We start from the raw sequence: 17,569 nt of genomic DNA, 5'->3' as shown, positions 1-17,569 counted from the left end.
AGGACACACGGCTGCAGATTTCTATTCATATCTGGATGCTCTCTTGCGGTCACCGAGCATTCGGACAAGAGCAGCCGCACACTGAGTATTTTATCATTTGTTTTTCAGTGGAAGAGAATTGCTTTTGCCTTCGCCATGCAGTGAAACTACCTGATTCAATAAGCTGTGACTGGGTCAGCCCATCTTTCCAATGCAAATTACTTATATTCTGCATAACACAATCTGCATATTCATCAAGACAGACTAGGATGACTTCAGTAATCAACTGAAAATGACAAAAACAAAATCATTTATTGATCAGCCTAAAATTTACATTTGAATAAACATGATTAATCATGTGAGGACCTGCTGAAAGACAAAGGACCGCTTCATAGGACAACAAAATTGAAAACCTGTATAAACACCAGGAGGCATTGAGATGGCATAAAATCTTACGAACAAATCCTCATTTAAAAACATTACATTTGAATAGACTATTAGTTGCTTTCCTGCACAAACCACCTCCAGACGAATGCCAGGCCGAACAACAAAACCAGTTTCGTAAAATAACCTTTCATCAGGGTTTTGTGGGAAGGAAGTGTTCAATAGGTTAACTGAGGTCTGAATGCATTTTCCCTCCTGCTCAATCAAAATTAATCAAAATTAATCAAAAGCTGTGCCTCACTGAGCATCAGTGTTTACGGGAATATTTTCACACTCACTGCACTGAATTCAGTAATTTGTTACATAACTCCCAGCCCACTAAGCACTTGACACTGATACTGATGCAGTAACAGCAGTGCACTGAAAGCCTTCAGTATTCAAGCTTGCCACATAATGGCAATTATTCATATGAAGTATCTCGTCAGCATTTTTTCCACTTGGGAAAACATTTAACAAGAAATACTGAGTCTCTAAAACATCATGATGAATACAAGTATGTTTTCAGAAAAAAACAGTATATTGACATTGATTAAATATTTCTGCTGTTAAAAGAATGAATTGATCATTCATATAAAGGAAAAAAAAATCTTAAGAAAAACTAGGAACCAGTAAATCCTGGCTTGTCAAGAGAACCAGCTAAAACTATCAGTCCTCTGAAAACATGCATGCATAAATACAGCAAGACATTTCTTCTGATGCTCGGTATACATTAAAAGGAGAGGAGAGGAGCCAGGTGTTAGGAGCGGGCCACAGATGGAGCGAGTCTTTCACAGGGGCTGGTGCAGGCCGAGGGCCACGCGGATGGCTTCTGGAAGCAGGACACCGTGGTTGCAGAGGAGCATGTGCACCCCCTGGAGGTCAGCATGCAGTACGCGGGGGCAGCAGAGGGCCCTCAGCTCCTCCTGGGTCTCCAGCAGCTGCAGGAGGAGGCCCGCCCTGGCAAACAGCCCGCACAGTGCTCGGTGGAAACGCGCCTCCACCAGCAGCCCCAGCCAGGACGGGGCCAGCAGCTCTCCTGAAACTACAGCACAGGCTGTGTTACATGGGTCCATCAGGGTTGACGTACCCCCAGGTGCTGACCTGGACCAGCTTTTTTAATTTAATGTTTGAGGTTATGATTAAGATTTGGAAAACTGATTCTCAATCTTTTGTCTGGGGAAGCATGTATCCTGGGAACCCTCTGGCACTAAAATTTTGTTTCTCTGGGAATAGGCACATTATCATTACTTTTTTTTTACATTACATTTTGCTTAGCAGATGCTACTACAAAAAACACTCAAAACAGAAAGAGCTATCAGAACTGAGGTCAATGCTCTAAGTAAAACAGCATGTGAAAACAACACAAAAACCATGGGTACACGTTACTTTTTTAGAAATATCTGAATCTTCTGACAAATCGGATCAAATACAGTGGTAATTCATTGTACTGTTACTGAGACCTCTCATCTGTACCTGGCTGGAACTGTTTGCATAGGTTGACATTCTTCAGTACATCCTCAGCATTCTCTTCGGCCCATCTTACTAGACGTCTCTTGAGACAGGGGGATTCTGGGAGTTTTTTAGCCAGCTGAAGCAGGTAGGGGAGCAGACACGCTGACATGACAGCAGGTTCGGCAAACACGTTGGCCTCGTCCTGTTCGTACAGACTGACGCACCTGGAAAACATTGAGTATTAAGGTCTCTTCCTGGCTTGTAGCTGGCGTCTCAGAAATAAAATTTCACTCCGCCTTATTCTTCCCAACGTTATTGCCATGAACAAACAAAACATTTTTTTTAAATGTCTAAAAATGTCTTAAACTATTCAAATTACAACAACAAAACAGATACGGAATACAATTTCAGAAACGCTCCCAAGAGAGACTTACTCAGTGTTCTGAACTTCCTCCAGCAATGTCTTCAGGTCAGACTCTGGCAGGTGGCACATCAGAGCCTCCAGAGTGTCACGGCTATCCCAGAATTCCTCCAGCAGCATGTCCAGGAGGCAAAGCATCCCCTGGTTCACCTGCATCTGAAAGCAGGGCTCTTCTGGCTTGCCCTTCCACATGTGGCCCACTGTGGAGGCGAAGCAGGCAGCCTCTGTCCTCACCTGCTGGTTCTCATCCTGAAGCAGGTATAGGCCAGTGCTGAGCAACCTACACAGTGGACACAAAAACAGTTTCATCCAAACAACACCCAGTAAGAGCCTTTTAAGACCAGATACATTCAATTTACAAAGCAGCAGTTCAACTGCTCTTTAATATTTTGATAAGCATTTAACCACTGAGGGTAGTAATTCAGAATGCAAAGGAATGAAAAATGCAAAGCTATTCCTTGACATTGTGCTAGGCAGAGACACAATGATACACAGCACAAGAGAGCAATGCTTTTTTGAGTCACGGTGGGCAATAAGAAAGTGCTGATTTAGATAATGCATACTGCACTGTAAGGCATATTACAGACTTTACCAGGAATTCCCCTTTAATACAAACACCACTTAAAGATACAGCAGCAGAGATGAACCAAAAGTCAAACCCCTGCCCTGATTTTTGAAATTACTGAAGCGATCTTAATTAATTCTGGGTGAATTCAGAAAGCTTTTTTACTCAGGCAGATATCAGAACCATAAATTAATAGTGATCTTATTTAGAGGGCAGACACAATACTAATCCTTCAGGATTAGAAGGCAGAGTGTGCTTCTTAGTACATGGGAGGCCAAGAGGCCCTACCTGGGGCTCAGCGTCGGGCAGTGAGAGTGGTCCTTCAGGGACCTGCTGATGAGGGGGGCCCCGGCGGTCCACAGGGCCCGTGCGCAGGCCAGCCTCAGGGTTTCGGGGGCCCCTGGTGCCCTGTGCACCTCCAGCAGGCTACACCAGCGCTCAGTCAGTTGCACGTCAGAGCTTGGGGGGGGGGGCGGTTAAGAAAAGTGAAAGTAACACAGGAAATTCATCTGCCTGACCGCAGAGAACATCTTAACTCACAACATCTGGAAACGGCTCCACATCTCCACATCTCTAGATTGTTATGGTTGTTGTCATAACATTAAGGATGCACTGATTCCAGGACTGGGTTTTGAATTCACCCAAACTGCATGTCTTCAGCCTGAGGCATGGGCCCATGTCAAGGACAGTGGAACATACCACTCATTCATTATTGAATCAAATGTTTTTCCATGGTTGTGCATGGTTTGACACGTGACTAAAAATGAATCGATCCAAAATACCAAGCCTAAAAACACAAGTATGAATTCAAGTCCATCCCTAAATAAAAAGCATGATTCTCAGGACATACACACTGATCTATTATGTCATCAAAACACTTCATTGTGATTTTGTGGTAATGAGCTGTCACAAAGCTTTAAAAACTACAGCAATGTAGGGATGGTCTAAGGCACTAATTCACCAATACCCTGGGCAAACAGGCAGTGGTAAGAGAGAGCTGAGGGTGGCCACCTGTGGGACAGCAGCAGGCTGACGGTGCACAGGGCCAGGGAGAGGAGCTCAGGGCCGCCCTCCCTGCGCTCCAGAACTCCCAGCAGCAGCTCGGCGGACTCCTCTGAGTCTGGATGCAGGGCCGGAGGGGGCCCCCGGGGGGAGCTGGCCTCATTTGGGGTCATCACTGCCACCAATGCTGCCAAATAGGTCCTCCTGTAGTGGACAGTCCCTTCCAGCAGAGCGGTTTTCAGGTTCACCTACTCACAGTAAAAACATGTTGATGGAGAGAAGGAACAGTACTAGTCAAAAGTTTGGACACATAACATTAAGATAACAAGAAACATGCGTTCAAAGACATTTTGATCTGCATTAAATGCTGGAAATTAGCTTCTTAGACAAATATAAACAGTGAAGTTCATGCCTATGTAAATATTTTAGCTATTTTTAAGAATCTAAAATATTTTGATTTGTTAAACATTTTTTTGGTCACTGGACAATTCTATTTGTGTTATTTCATAGTTTAGATGTCTTTACCCTTTACTCTAAAATATAGGAAATAGTAACAATAAAGAAAAACCCTTCTATGAGTAGGTGCGTCCAACGTTTTGACTGGTACTGTATACTAGGCAGCAAATATGTACATTAATTCTTCTTACTACCAGTACACTATTGGATGTTTACTACTACTATTACATTATAATGGCTACATTTTTATATTCCAGTACTTCACGTTTACATATACACCTTATAACCACACTGCGCTTTGGAGAGTGTGGCCCAGCTGTAAGGTGCATTTGCCCTATGATCAAGGTCACAGAAACACAAAAACAAATTGGGTCCCACTGAGTAAGCCAAATCTAAGATTCAACATTAGATTTTACGAACTATTGTGCCCCATTAGAGGAAATCACGGCCCTTATCAGGCTTTGTGCAGGAAGTGCTCTTGGGCCTCATGCTTAATGTAATTATGCCATGTCCCAGGATATGGAGAGAATGAAGTCAGGTCTTGAATTTGATTAGTTATTATTCTATTATTCCAAGGGGACTGTCTGATGTCTGAGAGGAAAATTTCACAAAGAGAGCGGAAATTCCCAGTCTCGGCTTGGTCCTTCAGTCCACCCCAATTAGTGTAAATAAAACAGAGGCATAAGCAGCAACACACTCCTTCTGTAGTGGGAAAGGAAAAAGAGGAAAAAGACATTCAACCCGATTTCTACATGTGGAAGTAGAACGAAAATGCACCTTGCCTGGAACCGTTTCCTTGTATTGTGCTCTCTTAAAAAGAAATAAACCCATTTCCAGCCAAACTCATTTCTCAGCGCATTTGAACTGCAGCTGCCATCTCACCTGCAGAACGGTCTCCAGCACCTGCTGCAAGCCGGTCCCCCTCCAGATCCGCCCTTCTGCCACCCATCCCACCAATGACAGCTGCACGTCAGGGCTGCCCCCGGGAAGGTTCTGCCAAAGCTGACGTGCCCGCTGCAGGTCTCCAGACCTCACTGCCTCCTCGCACAGGAAGCGGACCGAGTTTTGATGGAAAGAGGCGGAGCCCATCTGTACAGAGCACAAACAAGTCGGGTTGCCTGTTTAGCCATAGCTGAAGTGCTGACAGGGCAAGTGCATAACACATGGTGCTCTCCGTGCAAAACAATAACCTCAAGGAAAGTAAAGTAATTATGTACTGTACTAGTGTATTATGCATTAAATGTAAAACCTATAACAACACATAAGAAATAATAAATAAAAATATCATCATCATACCTTCAAGAAAGTTGCTCTGCAATAAAAGCCTCAACAGAAACAGCTTATGAGACGGTTACTAAACAGGTTGTAAAACACTATAATTTGCAGAGAAGTAGTGAAGTTTTATAAATAATTTAATAATGTATAGGATGAGGGTAGAGTATGTGATCTTATTTGACATCCCTAGGGGCCCAGTACCTGCAGTCTGTGTGGTGAGCTGTGCAGTTCTGATAAAAGCAGGGCTTGCAAATGGTCCAGGAAACTGTGCGAGAGGAACCTGGCCAGCAGGGCCGCTACGCTCAGGTAGGCTGAGCGGATCACGGGACACCTCTGAGACGACGTCACAAGCCACAGCTTGGCCTCAAACCGCTCCAGCAGGTTCGAAAATGACTCCTCCTGTGTGCTGTGAAGTGAAGCAGGCCCAGATGTGAGCAGACATATCAGCTACAGACCCGTTTTCCAAACGCATACAAGAAAGTCCTTTGTCTCTCCTTACCAGTCAGCAGTCAGAGCCCTTGCCAGAACGGCTCTTATCTGTAGAAGCTGTCCGTGCAGGCGGTTGTGGCAGCAGGGGTCTTGGGGCTCTGGCAGATCTCTCACCAGCACCAGCAGAGTGTTCGTGTATTCAGTTGGGGGCATCATGACGACCAGGGCCCTGGCTGCCATCACCCTCACGTTGTGGATGGAGCTGGCTGCCAGCTGCAGCAGGGGCCCCAAGAAGGCCTGCAGGGAGCTGGGGAGAGAAGGCAGGGGAAAGGCCTTTACACCAAGCGCCTTCTTGTTTATCGTCACGCTTCTGCATAGGCTTCCTCATCGAAGGCCAGCGCACCGTGTCTCGTCATGGATCCCCGGCTGCAGCTTCCCCAGGAGGGTGAGGACGGGGAACAGGGAGGGGTACAGGCGCAGCTGGGCCGCCCCCGAGCTCCCCTGGGGCTCGGCCGCCGCCCGCCGCAGCTCCTCAAGGAGGAAGGGCTGCAGGGCGGGGTAGTGCGAGAAGAAGGCCTGGGGTGACATCCCGTGCTGCGACGAGCCCTCCTCTCCTCCCGGGCGCTGGCCCAGCATCCGAGAACACAGGGCACCTGGCATCACAGCAAAGACAGTGACTGCTTCAGCCAGCAGCACGCAAAGAGTGCGTCACAAAGAATGGTGCATCACGGCAACCTCTGAAAACCTATTACCTATTATCATCATTTCACGTGCATGCATGCCGAATTAGGTACCAGAATTAATGTTGAGTTTTCTATTTAGACTCATAGGTATTTGATGTTGAGAGCGCACAAGGAAAATGTTCTGCAAGTGTGCTAAATATATCCCAAGGTTTTTTTTATAAGGTCTTGATGAGTCCAGACAAATTTGAATCACAGGGTTTGGGTCACCCTGAAAGCTTTTGAAACATTCCCTCTGAAACTTCTGACTATCAACTTATGCCTCAGTCTTAAAAAAGAACTTTTGTGCTGCAGAAAACCTGAAACGTGATGGAAATATGAAGTACTGCAGTGGCCCACCTATCAAGTTTGCCAGCTTGGTTGGATAGGTGGAGAAACTGCACCACCTAGTGTACATTAAAAATACTGAAATGGCAGCACAATCTATGGAATGTGTGGAGTTCTACTGTGGCACAGATGAAGTGTCATAAAAGAGAATGTCTTCCTGAGGTTTGGGTAAGGGTGGGAGGGGCTCTTACTGTACAGCTGCAGTGCTGCATTCCTCATAGCCCAGCAGGGGGAGCTGAGGAGCTTCAGGGACAGAATAGTAATGGCAGAGGCATACTGCAGTATGGCCACTCCCAGGCCAGAGCCCCGCACCAGGGCCTGCAGCGTGTGGACCGCACACACCTGCAGGCAGCAGAAAGTGGGTCAGAACAGGGGGGTCAACAGTCTCCAGTCAAAGGGCGGCAGGCTTTAAAGTGGAGTGATGAAGTGGGATAGTGCATACAATTGTAAATTGGGCTTTATAGTTTTCATACTTTTGGTTGACATTTTTGATGACACTACCCCTCTTTAAACACATTATTAAACAAAATAAATTATTAAAATGTCAAAAATATCAAATTATTATTGACATTACAAAAAGTAATAAAATGAACAAAATGATGATCTGTCTTTACATTTTACTGGAATAGAATGTTCTTGAAAGGTGATGCATTACTTTTTTGTCTGAGTAACTGACATAAATAACCCATTGGGGTTCTGCCCTCCCACAGTCATGATTCAGATTACTGTCTGTAATTCACAGTTGATATGAACACCCACATTCAGAAAAACTGCACTGTAGACCCAGTCTCCAGGGGCTTCCACAGGTGGAGTGCTCCTCACTGGTACGCAAACGTGTGTGTGTATGTGTGTGCGCACCTGTGGCAGGTCCACTGTCTGGTCCCAGCGCTGTGGCACGGGTGTGCTGGCAGTCTCCTGCAGGGTCTTGATGCTGAGGGCCAGTAGGGGGCGGGATTTACTGGCTTCCTCTGCAGCCACTAAACAGAGGATGAGCATGGGCAGCCCCGCCGCCCGCCGTGTCACAGAGGTGCTGCGTGGTGATTGGAGCACCAAAAGGCCCTGGGGAAGGAACCACACGTGTCAGAGACCGCAAAGGCCCAGCAGCCTCGAGGAACCTCTGCGATTATGACATCACAGTACTACACAGTGGATGTACCTGCTTCAGCATTTGAGCAGGAATCTCCTGCAGCTCTGGATTCCCACTGCTCAGCAGCGCGGCGCAAAACTTTGTGAAGCCTACGCAGCATCCCTCCACAGCTCCCTGTAAACAGAGGCAGGTGAGAAACAGAATGTGCGCTGGTGTAATCCAGCAAGGGCAGCATATGAGGTAGGTTTTGGGTAGAAATGTCCCACTGCTGTGAAGGTGCTGTGACTGAATGCAGGAATGCAGGAGTGCGGTCTTTACCCAATGGCGGCACTTGAGAAGGATGTCCTTGAAGACCTTTGCCACCCTCTTCAGATACTCTGTGGTCAGGCAGGACTCTGCGGAGCAGGGCGTTGCCAAGGTGTTCTCAACAAAGCAGCCTAAGAAAATCCCTATTTCCTTTCAGTTGAAAAACAAAAACTCCAATAAGGCGGTTGTACAACATCAAGAGCACTTGTTTATGAGCAGGATACATTATGCACATTATTGATTTTCTGAGCAGACACGCTTACTCATGGCAGCGTGAGTTGAAGTTGAACCTTAATGGACCATTCATAGCAACCCCTGAGCCCTGCGCTCTTCACACAGTGGACGAAAGTGTACTGCTCCATTAATCTGACAATGTAACCACAAGGACAGTTATAAATTCACCCTGAGATAATAACCTAATGGTGTTACATTGTGTCTCTTTCCATTTACGATAGTAATGACAGATGATTATGATCATGTTAGATCCATAATAACAGCTAGCCAGAAAGTGCATCATAAATAACATTTGCAGCAAGCTATAAACTTCCAGCTAAGAATGGACAGGCTGTGCTGGACCTGGAGCGCCAGAGATGCTTCTGGTGTTTGTTTCATCTAAGCTATTAACTGCATAGTTGCATCACGTATTACAGTAAATAGAGTATGAACTGCACTGGACCGATTACTGCAGTTGACCATATACATACATATACAAGGTGTGCAAATGCACATGGACTAATTTGGGGTAGTAACAGATCAAACTATATAGGAGCTTTGGTGACACAAAACAAGAAACCTATGCCTTTCAAGAACCAACTTGCTAGCCCCTGATCAAAAATAGCAAATACCACCTTCTGTAAAATTACAGAATCATGCTGAAAAATGGGTCTGTTCTTACTGATTGCACATCTAAATAAATACTGTATCATAACACAAGCTTGCCTACAAAGACAATGCAACCATTACTTCATTTACATTACATTACTTCATTTAGCAGACACTCTTACCCAGAGTGACTTCCAAATAAGTGCATCACTATGCTAAGAGTAGTTATCGTCAAGTATTACAAGAGGCCAGTAAGATACAAAGTTAAGTGCTAAGCTAGTGTAGAGTGCCTTTTTTAATGAAAATAGCAATCGATAGGATAGATAACCAAGAGGTAAAAGGTGAATGTGTAATTTGCTAGTAACACACAAATGTGAAGACATTTCTGATTATTGCATGAATGCTCTTCTCCATGCTTATTTGTTCTTTTAGACCCCAATCTGCTACCTCCTGTGGATTACAAGTTTCAGGCTGAGAATATGAAAACTTGCCAACGGTTAGCTTTTTCTGGAAATATGACAAGGCACACTTGAAATCCCTACTGGATCACACTCAGAAGGTAATGTTATTTGATATTTGCCCAAGCAGCTACAGTAGCACTGAGGGGGAGTGAGATGTCCGAATTGGCTGGAATACCCTTACCTTGAGAGAGACCCAGCAGCTGGTGAGGACCAGACTGTGCTCCTCTGACAGCAGCACACAGTCCTCTCCCTCTCCCTCACTATGCCCCCCGCCCTGGGTGATCACAGAGCGAATGGCGTTCCCCATGTCACAAAAAGACGGTGGCGCCTCTGGAACATAAACACAGGGTTTGGTCTTGGCATCTAGAGTGATGAGCACAGCTCTACAAGAAGCAAGACACTGGCTTGCCATTGGCTGAAGTCTTAAAAGCTGTGTATACAAGTGAAATATATGTGATACAACTTCTGCCTGATCAGTTCATTATTGCTGTCATCAAGTTATAAGCACAAAGAGCTTGCAAAGGTTGCTGATTCACTGGCTTACTAGTTCAATGCACTGATGTTGTACCCTTGAGCAAGGTAGCTGAATTGCTTCAGTAAACAACCAGCTGTACACACGGATGCTGTGTAAGTTACTCTTCAAAAGAGCATCTGCAAAGCTAAAAATGTAATGTAATAGTATTGTCAATCCATCATAATCAAAGAGAATATTGGGAAAAATGCTGTTTGTTGCCATATTACCAAAGTGAAGGACACATGGTCAAATTAAGTAAAGAGCCATTAGCGTCTCCCTCCAGAGGGAGATTACCTTGATCGTCCATACATGCACTCTCATCTCCATACAGCACACCCAGTAGGAGGAGAGTAATCCTCTCCAGCAGGCCCAGGATGGTCTCTGTTACACTCGGCCCCAGTGCTGCCTTCTGTACTGAGCCCAGGGTATCAAAGCTGTCAAGGAGACACCTCTGGAGTGCAGTCACAACCCCTACATCAACGGGACCGTACGAGAAGCCTTATGGTCCAATTCAACACTGCGGCTGATTTCAACAGAGCAAGTGACTGGCCGTCATGATTTAATCACTTCAATGAATTCAAATGGTTCTGTATGCATCAAAAAATGTTTTTAAAAATAACTTCTGAATACAGGTTCAAGTTGCTGAATACTTGATGTGTGCGGATGGACTTTTCTTTCGCCAGGTGCTGGAACAGCTTTTAGAGCTGCTCTGCCACCTGACCCAAATAACAGTGATGCAACCTCTCCTCCAAACAAAGTGAGGAGGTAATCCAATGAGAGCATCTGTGCCATCTTTCTCTGAGTCTTACCATGTATCGGCTTGGTCTTGGCTGCAAGGAGCATGTCGGTCTTGGCTGTGAGGTAGTGCTGCTCCAGCTCTCGAAGCAGGTACATGACCAGAGCTACAGTCTTTCCATCTTGCAGACTGGTGCTGTCCAGTGTGCTTTCACGCCGCAGGATGACAGAGATGTCCTCAGACCTTCAGAGAGAACACAAAGCCCACTCAGTGACAGCAGCAGCCTAACACTACATCCATTTGTAGGAGGATCCTGGAAATCAAAGCTCCTGTTTGTGTATCCTGGATGGGTCTACACAGGTGTGTCTCAGTTTAGCCAGATATGTCTATGTGCACACAGCCAACACAGTATTACCGTGAATGGCTCATTAGATTGGTTGTGGCTCCTGACAGTGGCAGTCTAGCGCTCCTTACATTTGGAGGAGGATCCTGGTGATCAGAGCTCCTGTCTGCGCATCCTGGACACGGGGGCTACACAAGAGCCTGCCTGCCCTCTCAAACAGCGCAGGGGCGATATCAGCGGGGAGGCGTGGGGAGAAAAACTTCAGAAGCAGCCCGGCAGACAGCTCACGGATCTGCGGAAAAGCACAATGCCTTCAGTGAGCAGGCACGCACAGAGATGACAACCCTTCTTTTCATCACATGGGTAGATTTATGCGTTAACAATTAACAGGCCACTTACTTCATTGGTGGAGTCTTCTAAACAGCCAATAAGGACTAGGAGTTTTGACCTGGAGAAGAAATCCCACTGTCCTTTTTGCCTTGCCCACTTTATCAAAGCAGACATATTCACTGGAAAAAAAACAGCTCTGGTAACTAAGGCAAATCCATCTCACTGTTGAACAATATCACAGATTTGGAGTGCAAGCAGGTCTCTGAATTTCCACTGGATGTCTTAATTACAAACAATTAGGATTATGATTGTTTAATCATTATTTCGTTATGTTTCCTGAATGACTGAAGTGAAATAACTGATGATCTTGAAATGTAAACAGAGCAATTAAAGACAGAAAGGCACTGTTGAACACTTATGTTGAAGACCACTACCCTGAAATACCCGTCTATAAGAACTGAATTAACAGTGCTATAAGGGAACAGCCATGGGAAGAAAATGGCAACACAAATGGCAGGTAGCCTGTTCCCCCCACTCACCTGGAGGCTGGCCCTTCTTCTTGTCAGGGCTCCAGGTATCAGTGCAAGTCTCCAACAAGACTGAAAGCAGGAGAAGCACTGTTTTCTTCCTCTGGTAACTGTGCCCTGGAGCGAGGTAGGCAAAAGGAAGCTCGGCCAGCCAGTCCACAAAGTCTGCCAAAGAGAGACTGCGTGAAGCCAATCCATCCTCCTGCCTGATGGATGAACAGTGTGCCCACTCTGCAAAGCATCGCTCAAAGTGAAGCTAAACTTTAAAAATGTCCATGTGGCGGATGAGGGTGATTTATATGGTCCTGTGATGGTTTGATCTTTATGGAAAAAAACACTGGGCCCTAATTAATCCAGTTGCACAAGACAGAAAAGGACCCATTTAGTCAAATAAACCACTTAAAATCCTCCTGTGGGCAATTCATTTTACTTCTGTAGACAAGACTACATGGATAATGCTTCACTCTCATGCTTACCATCTTTGGCATCCTGGCAGGGGCAAAGGAAGCTGCTACCAGCTAATGATGACTTTATATGGGTCACAAATGCATATACACAGTAACAACAGTTTTATACTTGCTGTAAGTGGCGTACAGCTAAGTATAGGAGGAGGCATGCCAAAACTCAAAGATCAAACCCTGACAGGAAGAAGTAAAAAAAAAATCCTGATATAATAACCAGCAAGGCTCCTCTGAAAGGTCCTAAGTAATTTTCTAAGGTCAGCAAACCTCCCAAACCAATCACATACTTAATATGGAGGATTCCCCCTTCAAGGATCCATGCATCTCACCTACTCCCTGATCCAGCACCCAGTCTGCCTCCCGCTCCTGGCTGGAAACAGCCCGATTCGTCTCCTTCCTCCCTTTGAGGCGTGCCAGGCAGCTGTCCCGGATGCGGACCAGAAACCTCCTCACCCCCGCCTGCAGGTGCTGACGGAAAGGGGAGGACTCGCTGTTGAGATTGAGAGGGATGAAGTCTCTCATTGCAGAGAGCTCGCCTGGTGTCGGGGGCTGGCTGGTCTTGGGGCTGCAGCACAGAAGGTTGAGTGCTGCCAGCCGGACGCTGTCATCAAGGGAGCCAAGCGCCAGCCTGAGTGTCTCTGAGGAAGAGTCGTCTTCCAGGGGCCAGGTGCCACTCGCTGCCCTGCGCGCACTCATGATGCAAGTCCAGGCACGGAGGTGTCCCGGGTTGGCGGGGACCAGTGGGGCCTGCAGCACCTCGGAGGCCCCTGGAAATGTGCGCAGAGTCCAGGGCAGGAGGTAGCTGGAGGCATTGTTCTGCAGTAGGGTCACATCAGAGGTCAGGGCCTCCAGAAGCATCGGCCGCCACCGCTGGGCCCAATGCTCCGCCAGCTCCGCCTCTGAGGGCGGGGCATCCTGAGCAACACGCCCACACAGCTCGCGCTTCTGCTGCTGAATTATGGACTTGTAGACCTCTGAGGCACATGGGGACAAGTGATTGGTCGAGAGGCACTTCAGAAGATGACAGGGCAGCTCTGAAAACTGGTTCAGCACCTGGTGCAAGAGAAGGCCGCCAACGCATCCAATATTTAACAACTGGCACCTGCATCCACAAACTAGTTTTGAAGACATAATCTGAGACATCCAGCACACATGAATTCGGCAGTGAAGTACTAGTAACTGACATCATTGTTATGTACTGGTAGTTAAGAGTTTAATTCAATTTGAAGAGTGCTGGTGCTTACCATGGTTGTACCAACATATGGAAGAAGTGCACACAGAGGGAAGTATTTGGCTTTGGCCTCCCACGGAAGTGAAGTGATGCGCTGTAGTAAGGCAAGGTAAAGAGGCTTCTCTTTGTCCCCAAAGTGTTGGCAATCTAGCTCATAAATCTCCAGCAACAACCGGAATGAGCTGTGCACAAACTCTGTCACGCCCTCCACCTGCGAGTGGGATAGGGGCAAAAGTCATCTTCTCCAAAGAGGCTACTGTTAAACATCAAGACGGTCAAACAACGCAATACACTGCCAGCTCACCGGGCTCTCTGCATTGTTCCAGATGACCTGGGTGAGTCGCTGTTGCAGGCTGGAGTCCTCCTGCAGCAAGGGGGCGCCCCTGACCTCCCACACCCCCCCAAGACAATCCTTTAGGCACTTCAGCCACAGTGCGAACACTGCCAAAAAAACCAAACAATGGGCTGTTATGGCATAGTTGGTCACAGAAAAATCTAGAGTACAAAAGCAGCATAGATTCACTGTACCTTGGAAAACATAGTAGTGGCAATCAAGATTCTCCTCACACAGGGCTGAGACAATGGGAAAAAGTCCATCCAGGAGCAGGCAAGTCTGTGACAGAGAGTGGAATTCATCCAGCAGGTGCAGACTGAAGGTAAGAGGGACTCCTTTAGCATTATTAAGAACTGGCAGAGACAGGAGATTAAGACTATTGAAAAACCAATGACTTGCAACACGACTTTCTTCTCAAACAAAGCATTCAGTCCGTGTGTGTTCATGCTGAAGAGATGTATCACTGTAAATAATTACTCTGTCGTACCCCTTTGCGGTCTAGACTGCTGGCGAGGATGTCCTTGCGGCAGCAGGTCAGCAGGCCCCTGGCCACAGCCAGCCGGTCCACACCATCAGTTCCTCTGGGTGTACACTCCACCCTCAGTCCTCCCACACACAGCAGCCACGGATCTGAGAAATGCAACCACACACATGACTACACGCCCTGATGCTGCATTTACTCAACAAAACCATCATTCAAAAGAAAAAAACCAATCCTGACTACTGCGTGAGAAAGTTGCACTTTCATACGAGACTCCAGTAAGTTCCCCCCAGTGGATCTACAGGCCGCACACTGCTCACCTGTGCGTGTGATCTGCAGCAGACTGTGTGTGGCCATGCCTCCACTCTGGGCTTCCGGCGCTGTGTTGATCAACATGGCGACTGCAGTGCCCGCAAGGAAGCGAGTGTCCCTGTTGGAGCTCTATTCACAGACATGGAAAAATGGGGAGGAGGACACAGTAGCAGTCGGTAGTTTTGTTAAGTCTGCGTTGCACAAAAAGACACATGTGAGACACCAAGCAAACCCAGGGCACACCTCTCCAAGGATGATAGCCATCAAGTTCTTCCCAATGTTCTGCACAGCCCTGGAGTCCCTGGGGTCCCCCTCCCACACCAGAGGTGCCACTTCCTTATGCAGCAGCTGAAATATCTGAAGGCATGCCTGTAAATACAGGGGATATTCAGTGCCCCATGACCACAAGTCACAGCAGACGCTGTTCAACACAAAGGATACCTCAGGATATTGTCCTATGCCACCACCTGTTCACACAACAGTAAACAGTTTCAAATGTCTAGAAGGTGTATATTACTTATTACAGTGTAATATTTGCCAATGGTGGACGAACTTTTACATCTGACAAAGGCATGACATTCTCCGTTCCCCTGTCAGTGGGTTTGATACTTGCCTTGACTGCGAGGTAACACCATTCTCCATTTTTCAATGCCTCTTGTTCCAGCGCAATGGGGAACACTTCAGCTACTTTGTGGAGGAGGGATGGACAGGCTCGTCTCCACACCTCACGCCCCAAAGAGCTATCTTCCAATAACATGCATGCTGTCAACAGATCAAACACAGCCAGGAGCTAGATAAGATTTATGCAGAAATCTATTAAGCCTATTTAAAATTAATTACTGTTTATTATGTCATGCAACTCTTACGAAGTCAACAATAATTTGTAAAATAATTTCTTCAGTACAAACTGTAGACTAACCTGTTTGAAGATCCTTTACTGTCAATATCTGTTAAAGAATGGACATGTTACAGCTGTTACCTCCTTGTGTTGAAATGAATGATAAATCAAAAGCTAGTAAATTTCAACATCTACCTGATCTGTATCCACCAGGTGACTCACACAAACTTGCATTTCTGCAAAAACGAGGGAGTGGTTGACGTCTGACAATTGTTGTATCATCTGCAACAACACGGTTTAACGCATAAAACAGTGGTTCTAAGTTGGTATGGGTAGGTACTAGTATTAATGGTATTAAAAGTCGTGATACTGGTACCTGTTGTACCAGTAAATTGTACTAAATTGGCTTGTTAGACAAGAAGACCCCCATAAAGCACGCCTTTTAATTGATCAACAAAGGCGAGTACCTGGTCCAGTTTACGGCAGGCTGTGGAGATGTGCTGCATTTCCAGCTGCATAGCGATGAGCAGCTGTACGAGTGGAAGAACATATTCGATCTCCAGCGCCTGCAGGTGCTTGTCTTTTACCCTTTTCAGCAGCTGCGAAGCCTCCTCGACGCAACGTTCTTTGCACCGCTTTGCGCTGTTGCTACACATGGAGACAGCATTTTAAATGGCATGTACAATCACACAATGTCCCAGCTTCCCAAAAACTAAGATGTGGCTCAGTGGCTACCTAGCTTGTTAGCTATCTAGCCTGATAACAAGCGATACGGTAATCGCGAATAACCCTTGCAACAATTTTAAATGATATGTCAGCAAACTAAACACAAACATTTGACAAATTAGCAAGACAGTAACTTGGTGACTATTTTACCTTGTGCATGCTTTAAGCTTTTCGATGACAAAGGTAAGTGTATTTCTAACATCGTCAGGTATTTTGTCCTTGGCGTTTAAATAAAGGATAACGCAGGCTTCCATATGACGTTCCACCGACCCGTCCCGAAACATACTTTCACACGTGTTCAGATTGACCAAACACCTCCAGATGATTGCCAGTTAGCCCTACAACACTTCTCCTGTCGTCCACATTAAAGCACGCATGCCAGGCAGAAGCCTGCCAAGAGATTGTGTTACACTTAGTGGTTGTCTGCTCTTGCGCCACCTGCTTGCACGTATGTCCTAAAGCAACTCAACACATTTTAAACGTGATATAAAGCGAAATGAATTCATCGTCCACTGTTAATTGTCGATATCAGATTCTCTGCAGTATTTAACTTAACTTCTTTTAACTCAACTTAACAAGGCACTGAACAAATACAAGGATTGTTGGTGCATCTTATTGTAAATACAGCATTCAACTCTATGCTTTGGGGAATAGAAGTGTCTGGTGAGAATGATGGATGCGTAAAATGTTTCATCATCAGTATGATATTTAAATGGTATGTGACGATCCGGTCCCCCAGTGATTGTAACTTCAGTAATTTCTTGTTGCGATAATCCAGTGATGTCTGTTTGCCCTGGTAGAGGTGAAATTGACTGACCATCGTCTGCTAAGCATGAATACGTCCCACGAAGCTTTACAGTGAGGAAATGTCTTGCTGAGACGGTATGGGAAACGCCACAACGCGGATAGCCACAGTTACACTACTATTCCCCGCACTAAATTATGAAATGTAGAAATCCACCACTAGGCCTCGCTGTCGCCCTTTTTGCTA

The 17,569-nt window shown here is 46.2% G+C and overlaps 1 protein-coding gene across 1 annotated transcript; it reads right to left on the bottom strand.

Annotated features, from left to right (window-relative positions):
- Positions 1-1,041: 1,041 nt before the first annotated feature.
- On the bottom strand, positions 1,042-16,950 carry si:ch211-225b11.4 (thyroid adenoma-associated protein homolog). The gene is made up of 30 exons (XM_036527283.1): positions 16,729-16,950; positions 16,320-16,500; positions 16,048-16,134; positions 15,628-15,804; positions 15,258-15,383; positions 15,023-15,143; positions 14,709-14,851; positions 14,416-14,500; positions 14,192-14,328; positions 13,901-14,098; positions 12,986-13,709; positions 12,208-12,360; positions 11,738-11,847; positions 11,470-11,630; positions 11,069-11,238; positions 10,554-10,730; positions 9,927-10,075; positions 8,475-8,612; positions 8,226-8,330; positions 7,928-8,128; positions 7,261-7,411; positions 6,406-6,655; positions 6,073-6,309; positions 5,775-5,979; positions 5,181-5,387; positions 3,852-4,090; positions 3,129-3,299; positions 2,289-2,555; positions 1,876-2,078; positions 1,042-1,444 (listed from the first exon to the last, which is right to left on the bottom strand). The coding sequence occupies exons 1-30, from the start codon at positions 16,860-16,862 to the stop codon at positions 1,191-1,193; spliced, it is 5,661 nt and encodes a 1,886-aa protein (XP_036383176.1). The 5' UTR covers positions 16,863-16,950; the 3' UTR covers positions 1,042-1,190.
- Positions 16,951-17,569: the final 619 nt, after the last annotated feature.

This window comes from Megalops cyprinoides, chromosome 4 (assembly GCF_013368585.1).
Source record: "Megalops cyprinoides isolate fMegCyp1 chromosome 4, fMegCyp1.pri, whole genome shotgun sequence".
Lineage (NCBI taxonomy): Eukaryota > Metazoa > Chordata > Actinopteri > Elopiformes > Megalopidae > Megalops > Megalops cyprinoides.
This window is presented reverse-complemented; position numbering and strand designations above follow the sequence as displayed.

Bases quoted from the DNA above. Each gene is read 5' to 3' on its own strand.
- si:ch211-225b11.4 (XM_036527283.1), bottom strand. From the start codon at position 16,862: ATGTTTCGGGACGGGTCGGTGGAACGTCATATGGAAGCCTGCGTTATC. The intron at 15,144-15,257 runs GTGTGCCCTGGG...GTCTGTGAATAG, and splicing joins TGGCTATCATCCTTGGAGAG to AGCTCCAACAGGGACACTCG. The intron at 14,501-14,708 runs GTACGACAGAGT...TCTCTGTCACAG, and splicing joins GCAGTCTAGACCGCAAAGGG to ACTTGCCTGCTCCTGGATGG.